The sequence below is a fragment of the Nesoenas mayeri genome (genome assembly GCF_963082525.1).
Source record: "Nesoenas mayeri genome assembly, chromosome: 7".
Taxonomy (NCBI): domain Eukaryota; kingdom Metazoa; phylum Chordata; class Aves; order Columbiformes; family Columbidae; genus Nesoenas; species Nesoenas mayeri.
In genome coordinates, this window is record NC_137551.1 from 25,715,663 (window position 1) to 25,734,609 (window position 18,947).

Below are 18,947 nucleotides of genomic sequence, written 5' to 3' on the forward strand. Positions count from 1 at the left end.
TACCACTTCTTGTGCATGTCTTTTGAATGCTGCTTTCTAATCTTGGCAGTGAAGGTGCCCCACTCTTCTGGGAGAAGTCTTATCTTTGCTTGCTAATGGGCTCCAGCCTGTTAAAGATAAGGCCTGCAAACCTGATCCTGCTTAAGTATGAGACAAAATTCCTGTTGACTGAGCGGAGTCAGCTTTACCCAGAAGATACTTGTTTGTGGCTCTGAAGCCTGTATGCAATGCTGGAGAGAAATCTCTTTATTTAATTCTTTTTTTTTTTTTGAGGGGTTGGGGGTAAGCACTGAGGAAGGAAAGCTAAAGTCCAGAACTGACAGCATGAGTGGGGATTAGACCTTGCTGTTCCTCCCACCTTTTTCTCCCTGTTGGTGTGCCTCCATGCTAATTTAGACCTGTGGCAACCATCAAAGCCTTGTGCATACCTTCTGCACAAAGGAGGCCTGTCTCCCACGTGAGGGCGTTCTCTGCTGGGACAGAGTCAGTTTGTCCCCCAAAAGAAAAATCTTAAGCATCAAATTGCCTGCTTGACTGACTCTCTGACTGCTATTATGTTTCTAACCACGGTAATTGGCTTTAGTAGTTATTAATGGATTATGTTTGGGGAGGGAGGGACAAAACCCAACACCTAGCTTTGTAGCTGAGGGACTCCCTGACCAAAGTGCTGCTTTCCAGACATGGGGTTTGACCAGTGAGCTGTCAGAGTGCATGTCTCTTGCTTGTTTTCCTCTGAGATGGGAGATATTGGCAAAAGGGAAGCATTCCCTCTTGTCCTGCACTATGGTGAAGGGAAGGCAGCTATTGAGCAGAAACCCTGTTTCCAAATACAAAATGCTGCACACTTTCCAAATTGGTCCTCATGGCTGCTGCACAGCAGCAGGAATTGGTTTTCCTTAGGCTCTCAGACGTTGGGCAGGGACTTTCATGCAGTGGAAATGTGTGCACACTGCAGCATCTGTGTAGAGTGCCTTGTGTTACAGGCACATGAGGCCAACTGCATGTGCGCTGCCAATGAACCTGGGGTTTTACATGTAAGAGAGCCTAATTGGAGAGACTTTGAAATAGCTCTGGTGCTGTGGGCCTTGTCTGGCCCTAAAGGGCAGCTGGGAGTCACAGGACTTTTGGACATCTCCAGATATGTGAGTTTGGGTAGAATGGATAAAGATGGCAAAACAAGAGAGCCTCGATAGCTGTAGCTCTTAGGAGTCCTGAGTTCTGGCCCTACTTCCACATAGCTCTTCTCTGGCTTTGACTAAGTTGAGTGTGTGTTCACCACGTTGCTGCTGGGCGCCTTGTTTCTCGCAGAAGTCAAGGACACTACAGGAGTCCCTTCCTGGTACAGTAGAGGCTTGGAGACACCTTCTGACGATCAAAAGAAGAATGTTGTAGAGGATCAAAAAAAATGTTTAAAACCTGCTATTTTTACAGACATGATGTTGTGTCCTTATTTTGCTTTCCTCTTTCAGCTCCTATCCTCATGTCATGCTGCAAAAGATGTTGAGGCAAAGCGTAGAGCTGGCTTTTATTTAAAGCAAGGTCCATTTCCTGCATTCATGCCTTTCTTGTTGCGATGACTTTAACATAGCTTTGGCATTTTATTCTTGGTAGCTGCAATAAATGTGGCTTTTTGAGAGGTCACTTATAGCTTACTTAGAAATCTTTGTATGAGCTGCTTTCTCTTATTTGGACTGAGAATAAGAAGTTGTCACAAAACAGGCAGTGTGGTGTGGAGAGGTACAGCACCCAGGTTCCCACTGCTTGATTTTAATGATTTGTTCCTGTCTTATCGACTAGTTTGAGGCCAGTGTCTATCAGGTGACCTCTGGAGCCAGCATGTGCAGCTGGGACATAACATTGCCAAAGAGGACTTTGGAATGGACCCTGCTGGAGAGTGTGAACTGAGCCAAATATTGTTGCAGGAGAGCTGTGCTGCCTGTAATAGAGAGTGCTTGAGCACGGGGAAGGGCAACCTGATCCAGCTTTGAAATTGGCCCTGCTTTGAGCAGGCTGGACCAGAGACCTCTACCTCTGTTCTGTGATTTGTTAGGCCTGTGATGCTGCAGCCAATTCATGAGTGTGCTCAGAAGTTGCCAGCAAACAGAAGTGAGACATGAACTAGGAAGTAACAGGGAATTTTCCATGGGATCTTTCTGCAGCTTGCAGTGCTGACTGTTTATGCACTGTGATGACTACTGTGCCGACTGTTTTGAAAATGTTGTTGCAGTTTACAGCTGCTCCTGTTTTAGATTTTCCCTTTGCATATGCAAACACATCTTTGTCCTGTCAGTTCTCTGCAGTTGTGATCTGCTGCATCTGGGAAGCTGAGCTACTGGGAGCTCTGCAGCATGTCACCCTTTGCTGCTGCCTGCCCCTTGTGAAATGCATTGGAATATGCTGAAATAGTCTTGGACCAGAATTCAAATCTGTCTTGTAGCCTGTTTTCTCTGTCTTGCTCATGCACTATTTCTTCAGAACATGAGGATTAATAAGTATTTTTTTCTTGTTTGCCTTTTTTTTTTTTTTAACAGCTCATTTGTGACGGGGACAGCCTGCTGTGGACACACCTCACCTCTGAGAATCTGGGACATTGAGAGGTGAGTGAGCTTCAAAGTTACAGGGGAAAACTTGATGAGAAAAGTTAATAACAATGAGAAATGCAATATTTGAGATACCATAAAATCATTGCTTTTGTCCATGTAGGCAAGGGATTTTTAAACCTGAGATGTGAGATAGAGTGGGGGACAGAACAAACTCTTGTGGAAAGGTGTATTTAGAGGGTGTTTCTGGTTCAGTAGGGAGAAAAACAACTTTTCCCAGCTTTTCTAGTTGATGGCACGGCCATCTTCTTTTCTTCCCATTACCAACATACAATCCAAATATGCCCATTACACTTTCCTTTTCATCTGTCTCAGTTGATGCTTCAGCCTGAGCCAGAGGGGTGAGGAAGGTGACCTGCATCCTCCCACTCACCCACTTGCCCATAGTGCTCAGAAACCGAAGGCAAAGGCAGGCTCTACAGCCATCTTGTCCTGGCTGGTCTTTCTGGTAGCTCAGGGAGGCAAGGAGTGGTGACAGGTTATCTACTGGAGTGACTTGGGCATGTTGTCTTCTCTCTGTCTTAATAAGCATTGAGGAGGTTAATTGCTGTGGCCTCTGATTTGGGGCCATTGAGTAATTCCTGTTGGGTAAAGGTGCTGACCTTAGCAACTGGGGAAAAGTTGGGCTCAAATCCTGACGTGAGACTCAACTGCTGACAAATTTGAAACTCTCAGCCTGGGGGTCTTTGTGTAGTGATGGACACATAGGAAATATTTGGCAGGATTATTGAATGGCAGCTCAGCTTTCCAGGGCTGGTATGCCCTGGGTAGGAGTGGCCCAGCACAGATTATCAAGGGAGTGCTGTCAGGATTGAGGTGAGCTGGTGGGCTCTGGGAGAGGAGAGAGGAGAGCAATGGAAGAAGCGGCCCCGAGGGCTGGCAGCAGAGCTGTATTTGAGGAAAGGAAATAAAGGAGGATTGATGTTGATGCAGGGCAGGTCTGAGGATAATTGCCTTCTAATCTATAGTTGAGGTAGTTTAGATTGTCTGAGTTAACTGCTTCAAATACAAATATAAACCAGTTTCTTTTTCTCTGAAGTAACAAAAATAAAGACTTTGCAAAGGATGCATCTCACAAAGGACAAACTAGAGCAGGAAAGACAGTGCCAGTACATTCAGCTCTAGTGCATGTTTCTCAGTGACCTAGTCCAGTGGTGCCTTTGGAGTACCCCAGAAGGATGCAGGCTGTGCTGTGATACCCCTGCCCATCAAGTCTTCCGGCTGCTCTTGAATAGAGGCATCTGACAGGGGTGAGGAGATAGGCAACCTTCTCCCCCCTACTTCAGTCTCCCTGACAGCCTTTCCCAAGCAAGCCTGAAGAGATAATAAAGCTGTGTAGAAAATAGGATTAAGGTAATGAACAGGCACAACGGAGTTTGATCTTTCAATAATGTCAAAGCCTGAGTGACAGGCAAATAAAAAAGCCAAGGCAACCTAGGCCACTGGGCCTCTGTTGAGATGACTGCAGTGTCAAACTTATTCTCCCCTCTTCACCTGTCACAGCAGGAATGCACTGTGCCACTGGGTCTTTTCCTTTCTGGGGACCTGTGTTGAGCTGGAAGTCTTGTCAGCATGTGCAGGGCAGGAGACTGAGTAGGGAGCATGGCCAGGAAACTAGTGTGTGAAGCTTGATGTGGTCATTCATAGTGAGTACAGAGCTGTCCTTCCAGGTCTTGACTTCTCCATAAACTGTTCTTCCCAGCAGAGCTTTGAATTAATTTTCAAAGGCTCCAGTGGTTTCCAGAAGCAATCTCGTTGGGAAATGCTATTTCTTCCTTCGAGGCTTGTCTGTGTTGTCTCTCTGGTCAGACTCCAGAAGTGGGAGGAAGACATGGAAACTCAAAATCTTAGAGCTACTCAGGAGTGAAAAGCTCCTTCTGTGCTCAGTGTGTCCTAATAACATCTGGCAGACAGAACCAGGCCCTCCGAGTTTGCTGCTTACCCCTTCCGTGTGGCCACAGAGGGCCAGAATCTGACCCATAGAGGCTGAATGTGGAAAGGACATTATCTCTAAGAGCAGAGTATAAGCAACTTTTCTGTCAAAAATTGAGGCAAGATAAAGCAATGCTTAAGATGTGTTGTTTAAAACTACAGGATCCTTAGCACCACTTAAATGTTTAGTGCTGTCCAAGACCAGTTAGTTGAGATAACTGGTTTTTTCTGCATGGGTGTGTGTGTAAATAACATTGCAGCAGTTTCTGTGGCATTTTCTTCCTTTGGGGTAGGTGGTCTTTTTTTCCAACAGCTGAGAGGTAGAACATGCTACAAAAGGTTTTAAAGCTTAAATAACCTTTTGTGTACTGATCTTCTTAGTTCCAGGCCAGATAAGTCCTTGGCTGGTGCTTGTAGCTGTTGGTCATGGTATGTTTTCGTATTTATGACCTTCGCTGTTCCCTGACCCTGGGGTGGCCGTTCTCATCCCTCCAAGAGGAAGGGGATAATGTCTTGACCTGGAAATATGTTCTGGGCTTTGAAAAGGGCTTGGTTTGGTTTGGTGGTGAGGACATTTTTAGTGGAGAAAGGAAACGCCTCTTGCTGCAGCCCACCCCCACAACTGTCTTTCATTTCTGACTCTGCTGAGACAATGGTGTTGGATCAAAGCCACAACAGGCAGCAACAAGCAATTGTCAAGGGGAGTCTAAAGCAGAGGAATGACCACATAATGCCAGGATGCTGTCTCTGATGGCTGAAATTCCAGCTGCTGCTACACCTGGCCTTTTCTCCTGTAATGAAGGAGGATTTTTTTTTTCCTTATGCTTTTGAAGCTCGGTAGCTGCACCTCTGGAGGACATATCCCACAGATGCCAGATTGTGCCATCTGATTGCTTTTAGATGTGGAGAAGTTGCTGTGCACTAATTGTCACTAAGGATCAAACTGTGTGTGGGGAGGGGAGCTATGGATAATGTAGGTGATTAGAGGTCTGCATAGGAAAGGAGAACGATTTGCGGTATGGGCCACTGGATACTAACCTCCTTGCATCAATTGTCAGGCCTTGCTGATTCTTTGGCCTCTTGCAAGTCCCCTTGTCCCTCTGTGCCAGTGAGGGATATGACAGCAGCTGCCCCTCTTGCAGGTCAGGTAGTCCTGCTCCCTTTTGTCTTCCCCTGCTCAGACCTTCCTGTCTCATCTGCCAGTGCTAGTGTGTGGCTCAGCAGAACAGCCTGTTAATGGCAAGCAAGAGAAAAGGAAACTTTCTTCAGATCCTGTTCCTCTTTCTTTCTCTTTCCTACCTCCTATTTCCTTTGGGAATTTTATCTCCTTGGGAGATGAAGGTGATGCACCACTGGGAACAGCTCTAAGGCCAGCATTTGTCATTTGCCTGTGGAGAATTGCTGCTCCTCAGCCTGTCCTGGTGGTCTGCATGTCTTTAACTGAGAAATGCCCCTGCTTCAAGGATGCTTCTCCGTAAAGTAGAATATTCTAGAAGTCACATAACAGCAACTCTTGGAGCTATTCTGCTAAGCCCGATGTTTAAAATGGACCAGTGATCTGTCTGGCACAGTAGTCCTCAAGCTGTAAACACTTAGAATGCACAAGTCCTACGTGGTCCTTTCCTGTGACATGACAGATGCAGGGCACGAGAGCTGTTGTGAGAACTGAGCTCAAGTTAGCTATGCCCAGCAAGCCACCCCAGATCCTCTGCCTTTTAAATATCCAGTCTTTGTCCATCTTCTCCCCTCTTTTGAAAGCATTTTTGGCAGAGTGTTTTGTTTTTAAGAACCCTCTAATTTCTTGTTCAGTTTTTCTCCCTCTCCAGAGCCCTTTGAAAGTGGCTTTACACCGTCACTGACACCAAACTGACACTTTGCGTTTCCCCACTTCTTATCCCTTTATGGCAACAGATGTTGAAATTTTGTATCCCTTTTATCTGTCCCTCTTTGCCCTCTTCCTGTAATTAGGTTTCCCTTGTTAGCAGTACAAAGTGGCCTGGTTTGCTGCCTGGCCTTTTGAGCCATTGTGTCTGAGCACATTTTTTTCCTCCTCTTTCGGAAGAGTTCCTTCCCCCTTAAGTAATAGGCAGGGTGTGGGCCAGAGCTGTGTCTTTTTCTTGTTTCTTTGTTCTCCATTTATCTCTACCACCTTTTTCAAAGACCTGGGGAAAAAATAAATAGAGAGTGCATGAAAGGGGAAGATACAGAGTTGCATTTCTTGACCATCAAGCCCCCCTGCTTTTAAGGTGTGCAAGGCAGGTGCCTTTGCAAGTTTTGGGGGGGGTGGGAGGTAGAAGATTCATGAGAGTGGCTTGAGAGTGGAGGAGAAGGGAGATTCAGGTGTGTGGCTGGTGCCCTCAGCAGAGGGATGGAAAGGAGTCCTTCAGGGCAGCTACTGAGCAGGTTAGTAATCTGTATTTGCCTCTAGTGCTATTGCATTGTGCTTTTTCTCTTTGAGAGCCAGCATGAGTGTTACCATCATAAGTAACTGGCTGAAGTTTGCTAACCTGCTGCTGCTTGATCTCTGGTATGTCCTTCCATGGGACCCTCGCTAGGTTACATCTGTCTGTGCAGTGGGGTGGGCAAGAATTAGTTGCTATCTTTCAGATTTCAGTGTATGTCGATCTGCATCCACTTTGGCTCATTAGGGCCATTGAGAGAGTGAACATGAGCAACTCTTAACAGTTTTGTTGCTTTAAAACTTGTACTTGCCGTGCTGTTCTTAAACAGCAAGTATAATTTGACAGTTGCAGCGTATGGCACTGAACACCCTGGCTAGCTGATCACTACTGATGCTTCCCTGTTTAAATCCAGTGGCTTTGTGTCCCATTGTGCTCAGATTTTTTAAGTAGATAAATGAGAATCTGCAGGTCTAGTTCTTGGTAATAAAGCTTGTGAAATGTTTTCAACAAAAGTTTCTAAGGTAGAAGCGTGGCCCAAAATGCACAAGCAGACTTGTTAGCATTGTGTTCTAAAACAAGTTCTGTAGAAGGTAATTCTTTCCACAGCTTTGATTTCCAAGGTTTAAACAAGTTTGAGACCCTCTAATTTAATAACAAAAGGAGGTTGTTGGGCAAAGGGAACAAATAGATTCAGAACTGGAGTTGCTAGATCGAAAGGAAAGGTAACTGACTCCAAGTGTGGAGAGTCTTTTTCACCCAGGTGTTTAAGCTGGATTTATCGAGTCACAGAGAAGTGGGTGGATATGTCTGGTAACAGGAGAGACAAGTGATAGCAAATATTATCCTGGCACTGATAACATTTTCACAGGATTTGGGGGCAGAAGAACCATACTGTGCTGTAGATGCAGAATCCCCTCTCCTGCCTTGCTTTTCTGTAGATTCGTCATGCCAAGGAAGCTCTCTCTAGGCTCTGTGGGAAAGATGTTCCCCACTCCTTTTGGGATTTGGTTTCTCAGCATCTCTGTGTTGGCTGAACACAGTTTTGAATCACAATAGCCAATCCAAAACTTGTACAACAGTGAGCTGAACAGCTTTCTGGGCTGTGCTTACATCAGGTAAGTGAATGCAAATGTGTGCCTTCTGCTGCCTTCACTCACTGCAGTGGAATGGTCCACAGGTAGTTGCCCTTCCTTAGTTGGCTGCTCATTCTCTTTTCCCAAGGCTCTCATGTTTGATTTTTGCCCCGCTGTTTTTCCATCCTGTTTTCCCGGCTTTGATTACTCTTTTCAAAGTATCAGTTCTGGGTATTCCCATTTACACATTCTTTAGTTAATCAGAAGCAGAAATGCCATGCCTTCTTTCTGAAATTCAAAGGAAATAGGGTTGGGGAAGTGACAAACTGGGATCTGTTGTAGGGGAATTCTTGTCTTCAGGTGAGCCCTTCTGTGGCCTGTTCATATTAAATCAGTTTGGCACAATGACTGTCTTTAGATTTCTAATTTGGTTCTTGGGAACTATTCCCTCTACAGTAAGGTAGGTAAGATGGAGACCTCAGCTGTAGATCCAGGCAAAGGGAAAAAGGTCCTTCTTCATGGACCTGGCAATCCTACTTGTGACTTGGGCAGCAAGTCTAGGTATAAACAGGTCTCCTGCCTGCAGGTGTGAATTAATCACTTGACTAGGCCAGAAGGAAAATCCTATCCCAGTTCTGCAGCTATGAACTGTAGGATTTGATTCCCTTGCCTGTGGCCAACTTCTTGAGCCAGTGCTGGAGAAAGCTTGCTGCCGCAGGGAGCCCCTGAGGTCACAGTCTCTTGGAATACTGTTCATTTTAGCAGACTTTGCTGTGTTCAGAGCTGTCTCCTGGCTATAATGCATAGCTTCAGTCTTGTCTGTGCAACATATTTCCTGTGGTATATATGTGTTCTCAAAACTGTTTGGGGCCTTGTTTCTTTACTGACTTCTGGGTTTTTTTCTTTGACATTGTCTTTCTGAACCCACTCACATAAGCTAATCATCTTCTGCTGCCTTTTTTTTTTTAAGAGGGCTCTGGTACATCTCAACCTAACTGTAAAACTGTTGTAGAGCATACAGGTGTTTAGATTAAATCCTTTCCTCCCCATGGCAGTCTTGGTCCTGTCTCACTACAGATGACCATGAGGCCAACTCCTGCCCTTTGGATGTGTGCATGTCCAGAGCACGCTGTGGCCTTTGCACTCCTGTTCAGGCGTATTTATGACAACTTTACAAGGACTCGAACAATCAGAGAGCGTGGGTGGGGGCTGGACACTTCAAGCACATCAATCAGTTTCATCCCTCTAAGCTAAAGCAAAAGCAATCTTTATTTTTCCCTGGGTTGAGAGAGAATCAACAGAGGCAAGAGAGAAGAATGGGAAGGAGTGAATGAGGAACCCCCTCTGCCACTGACTAGCAGTAGCTCATTTAAACAGATGGCTTTGTTTTGATTTGGACTCTCCATTTTTTTGTCTCCCCGCTAAAGGAGACCTGCAGAGCTCTGCCCAGAAAGGGAGGAATACAGGCGCCTGTTCCCACACAAGTGGGGCGAAAGGCGAGAGGCTTTGAGAATTTCCTGCTTCTTTTCCTTGCCTCCCTCTTTTTCTCTTCCCCCAAGAAATCACAGTTTGAGAGAATTCCCCCCTACTCATCCTGTTGGAAAGAAAGACAGAGAAGACATTCTTGACATTCTTTGCAGAGAAAAGGGGTTAAATGTCTGAATTTGGGGGTCACCATGTTATACAAATTGCAATCTAATCGTTTTTACAAGAACACACGTGTGCTAAGAAAAGGAGCCATGGACAAGAAAGAAAAGGGGACAGACAACCTTTTTTGTTCTATTTTTTTTTTTTTCTTTCCCCTGAGGTTTTGGACTATTGTAATGTCCTGTCTCTCTCCCCTCCTCACCCCCGAGAGGGAGAACATTGGTTTTATAGTTAAATTGGTTCGTAAAGCAGAAGGGCTTGGTGCCATTTCTGTTTGTTTTCCCAAATAAAAGCCCCAGCAGGGTCTCTTTTGCACCGTCGTGGCTTTATTTGAAGAAACTGGCTTTTTCCCATAGCCCAGTGTGTCAGTTTATCCTCTGAACTTCACCTTACGGGAACCCGAACAACAAAAACTCACAGGGTCCCAGAGCTGGAAAGGTAAAGAAATTGTATCTTTTTATTGGACCATTTAAAGTGTGTGTGGGCCAATTCAGAGAAAGCAGAAGAAAAGAAGGCAAAGCTCCCTCTTCTGTCTCTGCCCCCTCCACACAATCTCAAACTGTGGTTGGTGTCATTCCCCCCTACTGCCTCAAGTCCCTTCAGCTGTGCTGGGGAAGCAGAGAGAGACATTTCTACTGAAAGTCACTTACAACAGCATCTCTGAGCCATTTCACATTTCCACAGGCCAGTCCCACATCTCTCTGCAGGAATTAGTAGTCGTGGCTAAACGCAGGGGTGACCTTGGGGTAGGATAACTCTATGAAGAGTAACTTTGCCAAAGATCTATGCTTCTCCCTACAAACATTATAGATGTTGGTTGACCAAGCCTTTTACTTCTTCGCTCACATAAGCTGCTGCATCCTCTGGGTGCCTCAGCTGCTGTTGCAAAGCACCTGGAAGAAGTGACAGCTCAGCTCTTCGTTTTGGTTTTGGTGCACTCTCCAAACCAGATGACAAAAGTTGTGCAAATGCTGCACTCTGGGTAATTGTTTTTAAATACGTTTTGTTTCCTTTCTCTGTTTGATACTCAGCTCAGATATCCAAGTGTTTGAACCAAACAGTGCTCTTTTTGCTTTTTTTTTTTTAAGTATATGCTTCCCACCTGGCTTGCTGCAAGTAGTTATTGGAGCTAAAATATTGGTCTAGATCTCTGCTTGGTTTCTGAATAGTCACCTGCTTATGTGCAAGGGCTTCTCCTCTTTGATGGATGATCCCAGTTCACAGATGAGGTTTCCAGAGGGAATGAGTATGTCCTCAATTTTGCACATCTGTTTTCAGCAGATGTTCTGAATTCAGCAGTTTCCTAGAATTTGCCTAGTGAATTGGGGTCACCAGAAATTGAAGATGGGGAGAAAAGCATCTGTTGTTTCATTCCAGCTTTTGGAGTGTAGTTCATGTGTTCTGGAGACAACTGCCCAAGACCTGCAGCAAATGGGCAGGGTACAGGTAGGGAGGTGCAGACTTCTTGTGGACTCCAGCTATCAGCAAGGTCTCAAGGAAATCCTGAACCTTTATGGTCCCACAAATAATCGCTGTGGCTTGGGAGGCTGTATATGGTTTTAACTTGGTGACAGCAGCATCCCATGAATTATGCAAAGACTAACCATCTGGGCTCTGCCATGACCTTATTTTGTCTTCATATTGCTGGGATGAGAAAGAATAGAGCTGTAAGCTGTTTTGAGAAAGGAAAAATAACAGTTTCAATGAACCACCTTGTTTTTGCTGTTCCTTGGAAGTTCACTTTCCTTCCAGGCTAGAAGGCTTCTGTCTGCTGGAGGTGTTGTGATAGCAGTGCTCACAGGTAGGTTTCCAGCATGGAAAGAAACAAGTGAAATGTAAAGTCCCAAACAAATAGTTTATTGAAAAAGTAATTTTTAAAAGTCTTTTTATAAAGAACGTGGGAATTGATGGAGATGAATCAAAGGATTCTCTGTAGTGCATGAACAAAATGCATTTCATTTTTGGATTCATAAGTTTGATACATTTCCCAGACACAGGGACTCTGTTTAAACATCTTGTTCAGAGCCTGCTGCTAACGCAGCTTTCCTGTGCTGGGAGTGAAATGAGCTGCTGGATGTGCTCAGTCTCTGTTCCTTGTGGGCTGGCACTGAATTACTGCCAATATGATTTCAGTCTGTCTAGATGCTTAAGAGAAAATAGAAACTAAGAATATCTACGAGTTTCCTGCTTGACACTGGAGGCCTACCTGTGTGTCTGTAGGTGCTGCATTGGCCCAGGTGGTTCGTGGTTAAGATGCTGAAGCTGAGAACTCTGGCTCTAGACTGGGCTTTTCAGGAAAACTGGTCTGTCACATTTGTGATTCTGCTGCACAGAGCTCCACGGGTTGTTTCTATCAGTCCCACCAGCATTGGGACAGAACCCTTGCGCTGTCTGGTCCAGGCTGTCCTGTACAGAAAACAGAGCTCCCACCATGTGCACAGCTATCTACCTGGCTTGCCCCAAGAAGGCCTGGGCGTGAAACAGCCTCTGCTTGCTCTTGCTGGTGGGCCAGGGAGTGGTGGGGAGGTGGTGTGGACCTTCCATGCTTTGTCACACTTGGGCTTCAACTGTCCTCCAAAGTGCTGAGGATCAGCTACTTGTTTTTGGAAGGTTTCTGGGTGCAGAGGGGGAACAAGAGCCCATAAAGAAAAGGAGAAAGATGTTCCCTGTTGCATTTGGCTGGTGCTGGTGGTCTCTGCAAGCTAATGAGAAACAAGGTTTAAGATAGATGTCACATCTCTTTCTGTTCCTCGTTGAGTTGATGTCTTTTGCCAATGTAAGTTGTTAGAAAAGCGTCAGTGATATGCTGCTGTATCTGCTGTTTTTCTTTTGCCCATTGTTGGGTTATCTTGATCCTTTATGGCTTATTAAGGATTAGCAATGGGTTTTGCTCCTTGGGAAGTGGAAGCTATTGGGGACTGGCATTTGAGGGCATGGAGTATGTGGGATAATGAAAACTGGACAAATTGTGGGCACTAACTTGTGATCCCAAGGCTGGGAGAGTTCTGGTGGCAGTGTTCCCTTCCCAGCATGGCTGTGTATGTTGCAGGGATGTGGAGCAGCCTGGCATAGTTGGTGGCTGGTCCAGAGGCACCTTCATCTGCTGAAAAATGGGGGGAATATTAATCACGTTCTGCATCTTTATCAGTTTTAGTGTGCCCATGTCAGAACAGTTTAATTTTTTGTTTTGTGTGCCCAGTGTGCAGCACAAAATGATTTTTCCTCTGGTGTCGGATTGTAAGTGCTTCACTGTAGCAACTAATGTGTTGTTTCTGTAAACTGCTGGAGGACTGCTGCTGCATGCAGGGGCTGGACCTCCCAGTTGAAAGCTGCTTTGGCTGACCAGTTACTTGGGCAGGAGAATGAACTGATTAACAAACCAGGAAAGCAACGTTTGCTTTGCTGCAGTAACTTACAAGTATCTGTGGTCCTTTCCTGCCTACAGAGAAAAGCTATTTTTTTTCCCTTTCTTTTTTCTTCTCTTTTTTGTTGCCTAGGCTGCAAAGGGAAGTGGAGGGAAGAAAACAGGTGTGTCTCTGGGATGTTTGGGTACCGCTGCAGTGAGTTGTGGAGGCATGGGGAAACACTGGGAGCAAGGCACCTAGGTGGTGTTCAGTGCTGCAGAGGAATCTCTGAAAGCAGGAATCCAGACTCTGTGGCTTCTCCTGTCCCTTTAATGTTGAATTTTTTTCCTTGGAGACATCACCAGGCTGCCACTAAAAATTGCTGCCATCTTGCAGCACTGCAGACTGAGGTCTGGTCTGGGAGATAGAAGACAAGCTGTAGCATAACCAGGCCCACTCTGGACGTGAAGGGTGCTTGTATAAAGGTGGGAAGTTGTGAGGCGTCTGCTGCAACCTGTTTCAAGCACCTGAGAGGAAGAAGATGGCTGGTCCCAGTGAGTAAAAGATCTCTGGATGTGCTTCTGCATCCTGCTAACTCTTTTCAGCAGAGTGCTCCTCTCTCCCTGAGCTCACTTAGTTCTTTACATAATAAAGGTGTATAAGCAGGAAAAATGGTAGAGGGTAAGTAACACAAACAGGCTTCAGCTAGCTAGCAGGAGATATTCACCAGATGTGCTGCTGGGCTGTGTGGCCCATTGTGCAGCTGTCTGTCCTGGTTTGCTCTCCCAAAGTGCCACATGCTCAGAGCCCCAGTCCAGGGACTACCCTGTGAAACCAAGAAAAAAAAAAAAAGGCAGCAGTATGCGCAAGTGGGGAGAGAGGGGTCCAAGCTGCTGGTGCTGCCTGGGGCTTGCTGAGTAGCTCATCTCCTGTGAGGAACTCCCTGCTCCCACCTGAGCAACTGGCTGACTCTGCAGGCTGGACAGTCTGGCCCCTTATGCATCACACAGGTAGTCCAAAGGTTCTTGTTTGGGAGAGCAGCTGACTCCTCCTCACACCTCTGTTGTATGTCTTACAATTATAGGCCACACATATAACTTGTAGGATGCGGAAGCCTTGAGAAGGGTTGTATGCATGTCCATCTGTCCTGCTGGCTTTGCAGAATGGCAGATGGAGGGGATCTGTGTGCTTGAGGGGAGTGCCAGAGCTCAGAGACACCCACCCACGTCTCTTCATGGTGGAGCTGAGGACCCATCTGCCCCAGGCAAACCCCACAGCTCTTGTTCTCAGTGCTCAGACTGCGAATGCTTCAGCCTCCCAACCTGCACACAGGTGCAGAGTTGTTGGTGGGTTGGATTGCAAGTAACCTTCCAAGGGTTAATGTATTGTGAGAAGGTTGCAAAGGGCTGAAGCGTGGAATCCCCTCGATCCCTTGCCTGGAGAAACACAAAGTCCAATAAGCCAGCACCCCTGGATTCATGTTGGGGGGGATTAATTCATGCACTTGATGTTAAAGCTTGTCCGAGAGGTTTGCACAGGGAGGCCATCGCTAGGGCTGGTTGGCCTCTCTAAATGGTTGCTAGGGCCTTGGCATCAAGGGCCAATGTAGCTGCCCACAGCCACGGTCACGGAGGGAATTACACAGCCACAAAGAAATTGTTATTCTACATAATCTGCTCTTTGGAGAGTGACTGCGGGGAAACAGGCTGGCCTCAGCATGCCGCCAGCTCTGTGATCATAGAAGCGTGCTGGCTGCAAAGATCGGCCAGGGCTCGCCTTCTGATCTGGGGACACCAGGGCTCGAGGCACTAATCTGCTTTATCAGCGATTTCTCTCTCCTGACACAAAGGTGTTTACTTGTTTTAACATCTCCCAGGACTCTATTTCTCCTTTTGTGTGGTCTTTATCCCCCAACGAGGGCTTTAGCCCAGATTACAGACAGAATTAAGGCATTTGGCGATGTGCCTCAGAACTGTGTGATGCTGGATCAAGGAGCAGAAAGTAACAAAATAATGGGGGGAGATGCTGGGAGTGACCCCACTGCAGGATCCATGCTGTCGGCTTTCAGGACCACTTCATTGTCCTGAGAACCAAGAGCCTGTTGGAGAGGGGTGGCCATGCAGCAGGGTTTGGAAAGCAGGTGCTTCAAGGTTTATTGTGTCCAGCATTTTTGATTTACAGGGTGTGAGGAGGAAGAAAAGGAGGGGTTGCAATAGGTGGCCATTTCAAGCAGCTGGGCTGATTGTCCCCTCCATTCCCAAGAGTCTGCCGTGGCTGGGTGTTGCTGGCTGCTGGGGTAGGTGGAGTGATACTGGGGACGGACTATGCCACGTGCCTGATGCAGTTTCATGTGGCCTAGGGAAGGGGCTCAAGCTCCTTCTTGCACTCTGGCAAGGTGGACCCTCACCAGGCACAATCCGCCTATGAGCTGCTGGTTCTGCATGTGAACAAGCAGCAGCATGATACAGCCACAGCACATCTGGCTTAGATCTTGCTTTTGCTCTTTCACAGTAAGCAGGTAATTAAAAAGGAGGAGGGTGTCAAAAAAAAAAGTTCTGGCTGTTGGAAGTCATCTCCAGAGCAGCCCTGGGGTGGTTGCTCTTGACCTGTCACGTTCAGGCCCAGACATGGTGTTTGCACTAGGCGGTGTAACTGGAGGGGGTTGAGGAGAACAGCTATGGCAGACTGTGTCAAGAAAGCCTGATTTTCCTGTGGATCTGAGCTGTGTGTCAAAAATAAGGGCAAATATCCCAGTGGGCAGTATTTTGAAGGATGGAGTCTGGGATGGTGTGGGATAGGAAGAGATTGGCCAGGTAAGTGGCAGGTTATCTGGAGTCTGACTAAGTTGAAAACTCTTTCTCATGGAAACAAGGCCCCTCGTATTGGTCACTTCTCCCAAGGAAAATGACCTTGTTCTGCTGGGGGTCAGCTGTGCCTGTTCTTGGCTCTTCCTCTTAGAGCTGTGACTCCTGCTGGTCACCCTCCATGACAGTAGTAGCCCAACTGATAGCAGAAGCCGGGGAGGGAGAGGAAGACTGTGCAGGCTTTTGCATTCTGTTAAATCACAGAAATCAGATCTAGGAGACTTCTGTGACACCATCTCTGCTTTGGCCAGCTGAATTGGAAGGGCACTTTGCTCTGAATGACTCTTCCCATATTGTTTCATTGCAGCGGTCAGCTGTTGACCTGTTTAGGGACTGACTTCCACCATGGAGCCGGAGTCCTTGATGTCTTCTATGAAACGCCCTCTCTTCTCCTTTCATGTGGGTATGACACCTACATCCGCTACTGGGACATACGGACCAGCACCAGGTGAGCCTCCCCTGCTGGCATCTAGTGCCCATGCAAGGCTCCCGGGCTCTCCTTGTGCAGTGACCGGAGACTCGCCTGCAGCTGAATGAGCCGCTTCGGGCAAAGTGGGTCCCAGTGCCAGTGGTGGAGCAGTGGAGGCTCAGCCCTGCTCTGGTTTGTGTTGCCCTTGCAGGAAGTGTGTCCAAGAGTGGGAAGAGCCTCATGACAGCGCCCTGTACTGCATAAGGAGCGATAAGAACCATATGATTGCCAGCGGCTCTTCTTACTATGGTGTGGTGCGCCTCTGGGATAAGCGGCAGACTCGGTGCCTGCAGGTGAGGGCTGGCTGAAGGCCAGGCAGCAGCAGAGCTTCTGAGTTTTTCTCTGGAGCGCAGTGCCTGTGTCTCTTTGGAAGAGGGAGAGAGGGGCTGCTGGGCTGTCTTTGGGGTGAGCCCGCCATGGGGAATCTAACCTGTAGACATCTCAGCCTTTGGGTCTGTAACACTGGTTGGGCTCTTTGGGCGAACCTCTTATTTGAAAGTTTGATTCTCCTATTTTCTTGCAGAGCTTTCACCTGTCTTCACCCACCAGCAGCCCGGTGTACTGCCTCCGCTTCAGTACCACCCACCTGTATGCTGCCCTGGCGTCAGCCCTGCACGTCCTCGACTTCACAGCCCCGTGAAGGGCATCACAGCTGCTTCTGGTCACCCCAACTCAGCAGAGCTGACACCTGGCTCAGGGAATTGCAGGGCAGGAGAGGTGAGAATGGCCCCCAAGGCTTCTGGGAAGGGGATTTTTTTTATTATTTTTTTTTTTTCCTGCCAGAAAGCTACACTGAAGAGTGCACAAAGGGCCAGACTTCTCAGCATCACCTGCCTGTTAGTGGAAATAAAGGCCAACTGTCCTTTACCCTTTTTATTTTGTGCAAGTCAGGGTTTGTTTTATTAACTGTGTTATTTTTTTTCCTTTTTTCTGTGGATACAGCGTTTGAGGGTCAAGCTGAGCTGGGATGCTGTGTCAGCTGTGTACTAGTTAGGTTGAGATCAGCCAGGCTCTGAACCATGTGAAGCAAGTCTAGGCTGTGTGTGGGGTGGAGTGATTCGGTGGAAGGGAGAAGCACCTGGAGTGGGGCCGACCTTTCACCTGCGCTTGCTCTCCTGACAGATGCTTGTGTTGTCCTTCACAGCTAAGAGCAAGAATTGAGCTAAAAGGCAGAGCCAGCCCTGCTATCAGTGTTTGCCTCCCCAAGCTGGCCATCAGGTCAGGCTGTGCACTTGGCAGGGCTGAAACAGTTGTGTTTTGCTAAATAAAACTCTGAAGGGAAACAAAAGAGACTGTGTGTTTTGTTTCAAGTGCCAAAGGGGCTGTGATGTTACCTGTTGATCACAGAGGAGGCTGGGCCTATTTTCACATGCTGTCTACATGTCTAACAGATCTGTCTCCCTGGCTAGACCCTGTGACACTGCTGTGTTGAAGGCAGTTACTGGGATCTTGGATCTGTGTCACTTTTTCAAACAAGAATTCAAGAAGTAAGACCTGCATCTGGGTTGCTGCCTGCATAATGAAGCAGCAAACTGGACTACTGCAAACACTAAAGCCTTGATGTGATTTACTGGGATCCTGTAGGCACATCTAAAGGACCTTTGCTCCTTTTTTGTGTCAGCCTTCTAAACCCAAGCTGGGTCTCAGAAAACCATAGCTTTCACTGTGCTCTGTCCTGTCTGGATGAATGTGGGCATCTGTAGATGAATGTGCTGTGTGTGAATGCAGCAGTATCTGGGGTCTGGTTGTCCTTGAGGAAGGAGGTGTGTGAACCCTACTTGGCCATGAGTCTGGGTGTCCTGGATGCGTAAAGGAGAGGTTTTGTATTACAAACTGGGAGTGCTTCTAAGGTAAAACACTCAGCATGGTGCTTTGTTAGAACTTAATAGGTAATTTCCACTGCCAAGAAGCTGCTCTTCCCTTGTGATCCTCAAAAATTGGAAGATGTTTGCTGGAGCCCCTGCCTGAGCAGGGAGGGATTGGAACCTACCAGCTCCTCACCTTCTTGAAGGGAAACCTCCATTCCCAGTGGATGAGAGACAGCAGCTCAGGGTGCAAAGTAGTTTAAAAGCATGGCTTTGCTGCAGGATCACATTCTCACAAGGATCTTTCCAGCACAGTTCCCTGTCACAGTTTCTGATCTGTGCCTATCCTCTGCCACTCATGCCTGCTTGCTGCCAGCTCCCTTGTAGCTACTGTGATGCTACACCTTCTCCTCATATGGAGTTGATGTCTAAGTGCCCCAAGCAATTATCTACTGCTGTAAAAATGTGTCATGGTTGGAACAATCTTCTGTCAGCTCAAAACTGTAGATCCCAAAGATTGTTATCCCAGGATAATGATTCTGGGGTGACCTCTGGTTTATTTGTAACACTGAGCTGTTGCTGGAAACACGGTGCTTTGCCTCAGGGCTTGCTAAATCTTGCTGTTGTGTTCAGGTTCTGCATGTGAGGAGAGCTTTAGGTAAAGGATTAGGCATTAGATGGAAGACTAGAGAGAAAGAGAACTGGCAGAGCTTGGGAGTGGAGGAGGTCTGGTTTTTCTCAGGTCCTGGTGTATTACAGGTCCTTTAATGAAATTGGAAGGGATGGAGATATTAAATGTCTTTGGCAGTGT

The 18,947-nt window shown here is 47.0% G+C and overlaps 1 protein-coding gene across 1 annotated transcript in view; it reads left to right on the forward strand.

The window, feature by feature from the left end:
* Positions 1-17,619, forward strand: part of FBXW4 (F-box and WD repeat domain containing 4) — a 60,969-nt gene extending 43,350 nt beyond the window's left edge. The window contains 4 exon segments of the mRNA XM_080347459.1: positions 2,532-2,597; positions 16,170-16,310; positions 16,483-16,624; positions 16,855-17,619. Of these exon segments, the coding sequence (XP_080203585.1) occupies positions 2,532-2,597; positions 16,170-16,310; positions 16,483-16,624; positions 16,855-16,971 (466 nt within the window). The 3' untranslated portion in view covers positions 16,972-17,619.
* The last annotated feature ends 1,328 nt before the right edge of the window (positions 17,620-18,947 follow it).